General features: G+C 41.0%; 2 protein-coding genes across 2 annotated transcripts in view; both read left to right on the top strand.

The window, feature by feature from the left end:
• Positions 1-1522, top strand: part of tsen34 (TSEN34 tRNA splicing endonuclease subunit) — a 4856-nt gene extending 3334 nt beyond the window's left edge. Inside the window, exons 3-4 of the mRNA XM_072695266.1 lie at positions 449-730; positions 1160-1522. Of these exons, the coding sequence (XP_072551367.1) occupies positions 449-730; positions 1160-1365 (488 nt within the window). The 3' untranslated portion in view covers positions 1366-1522. The remainder of the gene's footprint in view (positions 1-448; positions 731-1159) is intronic.
• A 1908-nt stretch (positions 1523-3430) lies between these two features.
• bcl7bb (BAF chromatin remodeling complex subunit BCL7B b) lies at positions 3431-11473 on the top strand. Its single transcript, XM_072695705.1, has 6 exons — positions 3431-3587; positions 5345-5420; positions 5646-5748; positions 5973-6146; positions 7163-7242; positions 8545-11473. Exons 1-6 carry the CDS (start codon positions 3496-3498, stop codon positions 8617-8619), a joined length of 600 nt encoding a protein of 199 aa, XP_072551806.1. The 5' UTR covers positions 3431-3495; the 3' UTR covers positions 8620-11473.
• The last annotated feature ends 409 nt before the right edge of the window (positions 11474-11882 follow it).

Raw genomic sequence — 11882 nt, 5'->3', positions numbered from 1 at the left:
CATCTGAAAGCTGGGGTTAGATTCTGTTCAGAAAGCAGAGTTTCACACATTTAAGATAAGATAAGATAGTCCTTTATTAGTCCCGCAGTGGGGAAATTCCCAGTGTAACAGCAGAAAGGGATAGCAAGACACTCGGTTACAAAGATTTGGATAAATAATTTACACTATATACACAATATAAATAAGAAAAGAGCAATAACAATATTATTTACAGCAAAAGACTCTTAATTGCACATGGAGGGGGGGGGTATTGCACATAGTAGATATTGCACATAGGGAGGAGCATTATTAAATTGAATCCGTCTAAATTTAGATATAAGAGCTAATTCCACCTCTTTAAAAACACACAGCTGAGCTTAGGTCTGATCATTCCTCTGTATAAAGTAGTTGAAGGTGGTCTCTGGTGTTTGGTGTTCAGGCAGGTTCTTTTCTGTGTCTCATTGCTAAGATCCGTCAGGTAATGAGGGGACGGAGCGGGCAGTGAGGGAGCGGCTCAGCGCCCTGGAGAAAGGCTTCTCCTTCCCCCGTTCTGCCATGGCGGTCCAACTCTGCACCGCCCGCGCGAGCTTCAGCCACTGTCCCGAAGAACGAGGTTTCTTGGCAGCTGATTGGCCGATGCCTAGAGACGAGCGCTCAGAGACGAGGTTCCGGGTGTACAAGGACCTGAGGGGGAAGGGCTTCTACCTGACTGCAGCGGGGAAGTTCGGAGGAGACTATCTGGTGTATCCAGGTGATCCAGTTTGGCCAAAAGCATTGCCACACACCACAAGTCTTAAGTCACCATGCCCAACACCATCCTGTATTTAGGGCGGGGGGAGGTGGTATAAGGCCCTGCAGCACTGGGAGCTCTGTGGAGCAGTGGAGTGCAGGAGCTCTAGCCAATACCTTTGGGATCAGCCTGAGTGGCATTTTTGTACCTGACCTCACTAATGCTCTAATTATGGTCAAATGATGCCATCAGATCCTCACAGCAATGTTCCAAAATCTAGTGTAAACCCTTTGCTTTGAAGAGTAGAGGCTGTTACTGCAGCGAAGGGAGAAGAACAAACTCCCTATTATTACCCTGAATTTCGAAAGCAGCTCTGGATAAGCAGGTGTCCCAAAACTTTTGTCATTTTCTTTTACCATTCTAACTGACTATTCTGCTGTTTTCCTTCAGGCGATCCTCTGCGTTTCCACGCCCACTTCATTGCACTGTGTCTGTCCATGGATGAACGGTTACCACTGTGCGATATTCTTGCTGCAGCACGGCTGGGTTCCAACGTGAAGAAAACTGTGCTCCTGTGCTCCCCGCGGGATCCCTCAGACGGCGGAGCAGAGGGAGATGTTGTATATTCATCTCTTCAGTGGAGCGGGATGGTTTAGAGTTTGAGGTTTTTAGACCCTCATCCCCTCATGAACTAAGAGAACTGCTAAACATCCAAACATGGGATGGAACTGAAGCAGCTGGTTGGCTGTGCCTTCTGCAGGTGTGTTCACCATAAAAATAAATAAAGCCTATGACTTCTCTAGTCTTTGTTTACCTGTGAAATGGTCATGCTGTTTATCCTTCAGTGGCTCAGGTGAACCCCTTGTGTACCTTTTTTTATAAGGGGTGTGCACCAGCTATTCAGATTTTCTGCATAATTCAGACATTGATGTAAGCAAAGTCTTTCAGAGTGGTTTGATGTATAGAAACATGGTTTTTATACATTTAGGGACTATTTTGCCCCACGACGCCCTGCCTGTGTAGCTCTCCACTGGGAATAGATTTGGTAAAAGGCCCAAATCGTATCAAAGCTGCTGTAAAACAAGGTCTCGGGCAGTGTATTTGTAGTTAATGTAATATAAAGGTCTGTACGGGAGCTTTTAGACATTCAAACACTTCACACATCTGGTCCCGGTGACCCCCATGAACAATTCTGACTCGGTGCATCATCAGATGTATGGATTATCAGTGGTAAATTAGTGGAGTTCTCCAAGAAATGCATGAAGGGCTAATCAGTGGAGTTGCTCAGCAGGGTAAATACTGAAGGATTAATGCAGTTCTATTGATTTGGCTTCTTGTTGATGTTTTTTACCATATTGCTGCTTCACCTGACAGACTGGGTCAGAGAATCCTACACTTTCCGGATGCTGACACTGCTGTGATGTCATATTATCATATTTTTCTCAGTGTATTGTCGGTTGAAGAGGTTATCTGTTGCATGTTGGACGACTGAAACGTCAAGGGAACTCCCTTTATTCACTGTGTACCTCTCTGATTTACAGCCAGCCATAACATTCAACGCCTCACTTCTCTTATATGAAGGTAAAGGTGCTCCACATTTACCCACACACTAGTGAACTAGGGGTAGTGAGCGGTGGGCAGCCAACCCCAGCACCCGGGGAGCAGAAAGGGTGCCAACAGTGCCAGCCAGCTCAGCCCGGCCATCGAACCCACAACCCTGTCATCAATAATAGCCCGGAGCCGCCATTGAACCACCGCTGCCCCAATTTGAGTTGGCCCCCCTTTTGCTTCCACAGCAAGCCCTCTGAAGGTGTCCTGCTGTGGGATCTGGCACCGAGCCTAAAGTCAGCAGCAGATGGATGGGCTTTAGGTACCCATGGCCCTGTCACCAGTTCACCAAGTGTCCTTTCCTCCTTGGAGCACTTTTGTTAGGTACTGATCACTAAAAAAACACAAGACCTGATGCCTGATGTTTCGGAGAGTCTAGAACCTCACGGTTTGGTTCTTGTCTCGGATCACCTTCAAGAACTGACTTCACTGTTTCTTCACTTGCTGCCTAACATGTAGATCCCAGCCCTTGACAGATGAAGACAGATGAAGAAAATCGTCCATGAGTTTCACTTCACCTGTCAGTGCTGCTAATGTGTTTCCACAGAGCCTACCAATACTACCAATACTCCACCGCCACCAGGGGGCCCTCAAGAGCACCAAGATATAATATATAATATTATAATATAAAAAATAATTATAATATATAATTAATTATAAAAAATAAATAATTATACCTATTTAAAACAATAAAATGGTATCACACAGGTAAGTGGTGATTTTTATATTATTATTATATATATATATATATATATTATTATATATATATTTGGCAAATCAATAGCTGTTTTGGGCAAATGCAAATAATGCTAATGCTGATAGTGGCTATGTAACACACACAGTGTGGCCTAAGGAAAGGTGAGGCATCTGGTGCTGGCGGTATACGGGGCCACAAATGAAAATCTGCTTAGGGCCAAATAATAATTAATAATAATTCATAATAATAATAAAATGAAAAATCTCAGAAACACAGAAAAATTGAGTGTTGATGTTGGTGTGGACTCACTTCGCCCTAAATAAGAGGAAAATGTGAAAAAAAAAAAAAAAAAACACCAACTCAGAAAACTGACACTGCTCGCGAAGTCTCGCGAGAGTTGAGAAGTGCGCGGAGAGAGCGGGCGCAGGCGGCGGAGTGGACGGGGAGAAGAGGGACGCCCTCACCAACTCATCCGAACAAGATGTCGGGACGGTCCGTGCGAGCGGAGACCAGAAGCCGCGCTAAAGATGACATCAAAAAAGTGATGGCGGCGATCGAAAGAGTGCGCAGATGGTAAGCCGAGAAACCCGCGAGACGGTTAAGTTTCTAGCTGTGAGCGATGATGATGGCCACGACAACAAACTTCAGTGTGGAGGGGCGGGACCACGGCTTGAGTGACAGCTGGACGGCCGAGAGACGACCAATCGCGGTTCTAAGGCGTCATGCAAATGCGGGGGGCGTGTCCTGAGAGTGTCCGCGCTGGAGGCACGTTTCAGCTGGAGAGCTGCAGAGCTGTTAGCATCGACTGGCGCCCAGTTCTTCTGTTTTACTGGTTACAGGCTTAACCATCGCTGCTTTGGAGAAAAATTACGACTTAAATAAAAGTAGATTTTCATAAGAAAAGAGCTTGAGCGAAAGCAGCCAGCTACACGAGCCAGATCAACTAAACTTGGCTAGCTGGCTAACTGCTAAATACATTTAGTTTATTAATTAAACCATGGCTCATTAATGTGTTTATTTTTATTATTATTGTATATTTTTGGGTATATGTTCTTGACTCAAGTCAGATATGTATCTAGCTAGTTATATGTCATGGTGTTATTATATGTAATTTATAATTATTTTAATTTTTTTTATTTTATAACTTTATAATAATTAAGAGTTAATTCATGCTTAATGTAAAAAGATAGATATATAATATTTATTTGCTGTGCCTGGACTACCTCTTTTTTGTACTGTACCACCCTTATTATTGTATTGCTGTGCTGTATTCTGCCAGATTTCCTTCAGGATCAATAAAGTACCTACTCACCTGCCTACCTAATTAAAAAGGAGAAAATAAATGATAATTTATATTTATTAATATTCTATTTATAATGATAGAAAGTAATAAAATACAAAAAAACAATTTCTACTGCCTAAAGGCTGGTATTAGGAGTGAGAAATGCTTAAAGAATTGAATAAAAAGTAAATATATGATATTTATCATCCTATGTAATGCTTAGTATTAACCTATGTATATTTGTGCCATCATATGTTAATGCTTTTCATTAAACAGTGCCTGATAAGTGAAGCATACTTTCATTTTTTAATATAGAAATTGAAAATCAATATTCCAGCATTTATTTAAATGGTTAAAGTCAAAGTCAGCTTTATTGTCAAACACAGGATTGAATGTTATGGCACTGAACATTATTTCCTTATAAAAATTATATTCTCAAAAATATTACAAATATAACAAAATCTGTATGATCTCTGTGACCTGGTACAGCAAGTAAAGATCTGAAATGGCTATAAAACAGATCTAAGGATAATTATTATTTTTTTATTTATCTTAATCCAAATAATAAGAAAATTCTCCAAACAGTCTGTAAGACCAACACAGAACCACCATAACCAGAGAATAAGCCAAATAACAAAAAAATACCTTCCATCCAAAATATACTCAAGTAGATTTATTATTTTTTATTTAAATTCAACTTCAAATCCATCAGCACTTAGTTAAATAAATATGATAAAAGATTTAATGTAAATAAAAATAAAATCAGTAAGTAACAAATGTAACTTGTTGCTACATACCTGTGGATGTAAATTTGGTGGTATTTGGCAGAGAAATCCAGTAGTTACTCATGTTTGAATGTTTAAATGCAATAAATGTAAATTTAATTAAATATATATAAAATTAAATATATAAAAACTATATTTAAAAAATCTGTTTCTGTTTCTCTCATTTTGGCCACACTGTACAGATTTTTATCTGCTTAATAAACAATATTTCCTTCATTATTTGTAAAGGCCATCAAATTTACTACGTTTTTTTTTGTCTGTAGGGAGAAGAAATGGGTCACTGTGGGCGACACATCCCTGAGGATCTTCAAGTGGGTCCCTGTGACAGAGACCAAACAGGTGCGATCACTTAACAGACGTGTGTTAGAGAGATGTCTGATCACATAACACCTTGTGTCGTCAGATTGTAGCACCCTGTTTACATTACCCTCAACATTTATAAGGGTTTTCATTCCACGACTGCTCACAACTGCTGGACACACGCTAATACATGGTGTTAAATATCTCAGTGATGTTCCCCCCCTGTCTCTCTCTCCCCACCTCCACTCTGACTCCATCTCCCAGATATTTAAAACGAAAGGCTCATCCGGGGCAGTGAGGGAACTGAAAGGCTTCCCTACAGACGTGGTGCTGGAGAACGCTCGCTCAGTCTTACTGGATTTACAAGGTAATACAGTGGTTGAGCGTGTAATATATTTGTAGATGCTGCTTTAATCACCTTACAACCACTTTATGTACACAGTGATGACGTGCTGTGACTATAAGGTGACCTTTAGATTAAGTCTGTAATAATAATCATAATATTAATAATACATTTATTTATTATTAAATGAGCAAACCTTCTTAACTACCTCAGTGAATAAGTGATCACTCATTACTTTTTCTCAACAGACGACAGCAGTAACCTGAGCTTTTTGTCAGACGCCTATCAGCCCAATAACAAAGTAGACAGCAGCAGTAACTCTAGTCCACAGCATGCCAGCGGAGCCGTCAGCCCCACTCACACTTCCTACTTCCGCACAGAGGACTCCCAGCCGCCCACCCTCGGCCAGGAGACCATGGAGGGTAAGACAGGTCACACACACCTCCTATTTCTAAATACCATTAGACAATACTTCCTGTAGTACGAACTGGAGAACTGTTGTGAAATGTGTCAGTGGGTTGCAGCAAATAATGTGGAGGGAAAAAGTAGTTATTCCATTATTGTGAGTTGTTCTTATTATTATTATTAAAATTATTATGGAATAATTGTTCCATTTTCCTCATTATATTTCCCGCAAACCACACATGTTTCTTACATTTACATTTATTTATCTTATCCAGAGCGACTTACAAAGTGCTTTGCTATTTACCCAAGAAAAACTTGGCTAGTTAGAATAGACTAATAATACAAAAGATACCTCTAAGCTTAGACATTACTAAACACAAGACAATAAGGCGACCATAGAACTATTCGTCCAAGTACTCTCTGAAGAGGTGGGTCTTCAGTCTGCGTTTGAAGACAGCGAGCGAATCAGCCGTTCGGACACCCAGGGGAAGCTCGTTCCACCACTTTGGTGCAGGACAGAAAAGAGCCTGGACGCTCGTCTTCCGCGGATTTTGAGGGATGGCGGGTCGAGCCGAGCCATACTTGAAGCTCGAAGGGCTCTTGGTGCAGACCGGCTTTTGACCATCGCCATCAATTCTTACAAAAGTTACATTACATTAAATTAAATATTGTCATTTATATGTGTGGTATCATCATTATATTGTCAGTTTTTTACATTTGTACTGTAGTGAATCTGTGGCGTAAATTAAAAGACATGTAAACTGGAGCTGTGAGCCTAAGGTAGCTAACAAACGCTATATAAATGGCTGCCTGTTGCATTCACCTACACTGTAAATGTTTGCTAATTCGCAGCAATACAGGTGACTATTGACTTCTAGTGCCAGTTTCATACTAAAAAAGTAAAATTTGGACAGTTAACATGTCTTGGCTGATCGACTGCATCTGTATTACACTGTACACATTACACCTTATTATATCTAGCTGGTTTTACACACCCATAACACAGCCCTTCTTTCTTCAACTCTGCACACAGAGCCATCAATGACCAGCAGTGAAGTCACAGATGAACCCCCAACTTTGATAAAAGAGGATTTGCTGCCCCTTTCTGCTCAGGTAATTCACAGTAATTAATGACCAATTAATGTGATGTAATTAATGTGACATTTATGACAATAGTTTGTAGATTGGATATTGCATAGGACATTAGGATGTATTGGATAATATTTAGAATAATAATCAAGGTTGGAAATAGTAAAGATACAGTGTACTTTTGCTGTCTCACAACCATAGTCAAGAGTAGTTCAAAATTAGAAGGACTTTTGAGTCCTCTCATAAACTTTTGAAAGCATAGTAATGGACAAGTTCATTTTACAGTGATTTAAAGTTTTATAGTGAAGTAAAAAGTTAAATAAATAAATAAATCTTCCTTTAAAAGGTGCTTTTAAAGGATGTAAAAGCAAATAATGTCAAGAATACTTGAGTACAAGTGCAGATCTTTTAAAAGAACACATGTTTGGGATTAGAAATATCATAATATTGAATAAAACAGTATTGCAGCATATCATAATGCATCTATCTAATAGCATATTACCTTATGACTAGTGCGTTAGCTTGGAGCTTACGAACTACAAACTTATAAAGCACAGCTTCTAAATATTTATATATTTTTATATATTATTCTTTTAAATGTGGAATGCTCTAATCATCTGTAAATGGAACCACTGGCACATCAACATAAGGCACATTTTTCATCACTCCTCGATTTTTCCATATCAGTAATGTTAGCAAATTGAGATACTAATAAATCAAATTGAATTCTGAATTTTGCACATTCGTACACCTCTAATACCTAAATGATGAACGAAATGCTATAGAGGAAATAGTTTGTCAAAATAATCAAATGAACACAATTTATCATTTAATCCAGATTCACTCAATCAGCCAAGACACATTTAACGCCTGACGTGTGCATCTTCTGTATGGGCCGGGGAGGCCAGGCTAACGTTGCTAACAAACACTGGACACTTTGAGACTGTCACCAATCCCATCTTCACCTGCTCATGAGATAATTTATTCGCCTTAAAAATCTAACAAACAAACAAATATTTAATAAAATGGGATAAATCAGCCTTGTTTAACCAGTTAAGCTAAAATTGCAGTGGTTACTGAAAAAACAGCTGCCCCACCATTCAGCTTATTTTAGTTTTTATAGACTAAAGTAAATCTGTCTGCACCAAACCAATAAAGATCTGGCTGTTTTGATGAGATTGGTTACAGTTTAAGCCCAGTGTTTATATCATAACTCATGTTTCTTAGTTGTTGTTTTTTTGCCAAACCAACAATTTCGTAATCAGCTTACAGTAATAACCTTCATAAATACATCAAATGCCATATGTGACATTATTGTTATTACAGGAGGACGAGGAGGTGGCCGTCGCTCCACCGTTGAAAAGAGTTTGCACAGAGGAAAAGTCCGGGCTGAGTTGTTAGCGCCAAGAGAGGTGTGGGTCACCTGGGCACACTGAACTGAGGAGGGCAGCCCTGGTGTCCACTTGAACTTGAAGATTAGAAAAGAACGCATCATCTCATGGAGGTCATTCTGTAAAATTAGCAGTTAACAAAACACCATAAGAACTCTAAGGGCCCTATCTCCCTCTCTTACACCCTGCACAAGGCGCGTCGTGATGCTCATTGCTATCTTACACCCCGTCAACAGTCTACTTTCACTCCGTCCGCCTGCGTGGTTTAAACAGCAGGGCTGCTTGTGAATATCTCTACGCTGATGGGCGCGGTGGTCTCGAAATGAGGGGTGTTCAGGTCAGTTTCTGGAGTATTGCTGTGTATCTTGCCAACGGAAAACACGGCAGCAGGAGCTCCACTGACTGAAAACAGCCTAGACAGACGTTCGTCAACAGTCAGACGTTCGTTCGTTGCTATCTCGGCAGTGAATTGTCAACACAGGCGCGTGCACCCCGACGCTCGTACACCCCCCCACACTTTACCCCACTGAAACAGCAACCCGCCAAGGTCAGTCTGACCACACCTGGCTCTTAAAGGGAACGGCGAGAGACACGCTGATTGGTTTATTACTGCACGTTACGCCCCAAAAAAACACTCAAACACCCCTGATTAATTAAGAGACTCAGTACATGACTCTTGGTCATTTTGAACTGAGCAAGGCGAACGTTTCCCGTCGTTGCGATCGCAAAGACACACGACACGCCCCCTAAATCAAGCTGCACGGTGCGCGGTTGACGGAATAGGTTAAAATAGGGCCCTAGAACTTTAAAAGACATGTAAGCCATGAAATCCCTGGAAAGCCGTTTTAATATTATGCTGCAAATTTGATATTTCTGTCGTTAAACATGTACTTGAAGAAAAGCCGTCAGTATTATTCTGTTGTAAATACAGGAGAGGGAGCAGGGAGTCGTGCTGTGTGAAACCCCTTTAAGTCTTTAAACAGAAAGAAGAGCCCAAACTCCAAAAACCCGAAATATCATCATCTATGTATTGAGGAAACAAAGATATCCAGCGTACAGATCACTTGTGTGAAAAAGATATTGCTCCCTGAGTTGCTTCGTTACTCAAGCAACAATTTGAACTGGAAATGAAATGAAGCTGATTGAACACAGCCATGTTTTAACATAGGCAACCCTAAATGATTTAAATAAGAACGTGAATGCTTTGGAGCGGCCTGGCCACACTCCTGACCTGGACCCAGTTGAGATGCTGTAGCACTGCAGCAGAGCCCCGGGCAGGTCAGCAGGCCAGTATATCTGAATCAAGGCAGTTCTGCAAAGACAGCAGTGCGAAAGGCTGACTGCAGATTCTAGGTAATGTTGGCTACAGTTCATTATGCTAGGGTTCATTCAGCAGTTACTTTTTGACCTGAGGATTCACATAATAACAGTGTTAAAAATGTATTTCTAATATTACGACTCGTTTAAAGATCCAAAGGCGTTCAGTAATGTAATGAAGAAGGTCAGGATTTGGGGGAGGTGCTTTTCTCACAGCACTGTATGCTTTCAGACCTTTAAATATGTACTCGTTTATTTCTTTTATCCTTTAATTTACCTTTTTTCTGCAGGCTTATTCTATTTCTCGCTTTATTACATTGTTGTACTGCATGCAGTCAGGGGCAGTTTTCTAGGCACTGATGAGAAATGGCTAAAACAGCATATGAGTGTTTTACTATTCATTGGTCAAGTTAAGCAAGAGTCGGGAGACTGGGGGGAGTCTCAGTCTGAAGACACCAGGTTGTACCCAGATCTCTTAAGGCAGTTTCCACTTCAAGGACGGTGTGTTGTGATGCTCATTGCTATCTCACACCCCGCTAACAGTCTATTTTCACGGCTCATTCGGCTCTTTTATCGTTACAAAATGCTTTATTTTATTTATTTTTCTTTCTTACCCAATTTTACTCACACATTTACAGATATAGAATTACCCAACCTGCTCGTTAGTACTCATTACTGCTCTCCCCCATCACACATCACGCTCCTGACACTCCGAGGGTGAGGACTGACACATGCCTCCTCGGACACATGCGACATGATGCTGGCCAGCATCACACTCAAGTGATGTGGGGAGAGGGAGAGCGCCATCTACCCACCCGGAGAGCTAGAGCAAGGCCAATCATGCTATTTCAGGCTCCGGCTGCTGATGGCAGGCAGCAGAGATGCTCAGGTCAAGGTGGCAGCGCCTTATTCCCCTGGACCACTCAAGCCGTTTAGACCCATGGCTCTCAAAGCAGAGTCCATGATTTACGATCAAGCCAGAAGCAGTGCTTAAAGCTTACTTACATGTTTTTATTTTTAAGCCAATATAAAAAACGACATAAATAAAATAAAAAAAAGTTGCGAGTAACATATCGGCCCGCTCGGCACTGCAGCTTTTCAGGCCTTTGTTCAGTACTGTGAGGCTGAAACTTCGTCAGTAACGCTGTCCGAGTCGAATGTGCATCGTAAATCAGGCCCCTGTGTTCAGTGCTGTGTTTTTTTTTACAGGGGTTTTATTTATACAATCAAATCATCTGCAGACCTGCACTTCAACTATGAAGGTCTTTACAGTAGGGATGTAGTGATTATGGGAATCCAGCTGGGTTAGCACTGCAGAGAAATATACCATTTTTATCTGTGGATTTTACAAATGCAGTAAAATGAGAAGCTATCTAAACTGTACTGAAGTGTTTTTAAGCAATTAGCATGATTCCAGTCTTATTATGCATCCCTATGGTTATTTTATTTGCCTGTTTTCTGTTTTAATGTAAATATGATGCTGTTTAGGTCTCTGTAAGAATATTTTTGCTACAGAAAAATAAAAATTGCAGACAATCCTGACTAAACCCTGGTCAAAATGTCTATTGCTGTAAAGTCCTATGCGACTAAAGAAGATATGGCATATTTTACTATCATCACCATTGTTGTTTATATGTACTGTATATGTTTGACTTGTCAGATTGACATCCACAGGAATGCCTGGACCCAGTGTTTCCCAGCAGAAAGTTACCCAGAGCATCACACTCCCTCCACTGACACAATGGTGGCTCAGCAGTTAGAGCACCGGGCTGTTGATGACAGGGTTGTGGGTTCGATACCCAGACTTGGCAGGCGGACTCGGACTGCTAAGCAAGGCCCTTTACCCTCTTTGCTCTGCAGCAATGGCTGCCCACCGCTCTGGGCATGTGTGCTCACTCAGTAGCAGCAATGCTAAACCGGTTTACTGTAGGATAATGGAAATATATAAGTAGGTTT

The sequence above is a fragment of the Salminus brasiliensis genome, chromosome 13 (assembly GCF_030463535.1).
Source record: "Salminus brasiliensis chromosome 13, fSalBra1.hap2, whole genome shotgun sequence".
In the NCBI taxonomy this organism is placed as follows: domain Eukaryota; kingdom Metazoa; phylum Chordata; class Actinopteri; order Characiformes; family Bryconidae; genus Salminus; species Salminus brasiliensis.
The sequence above is the reverse complement of the archived record's forward strand: the minus strand, read 5'-3'. Positions and strand labels throughout refer to the sequence as shown.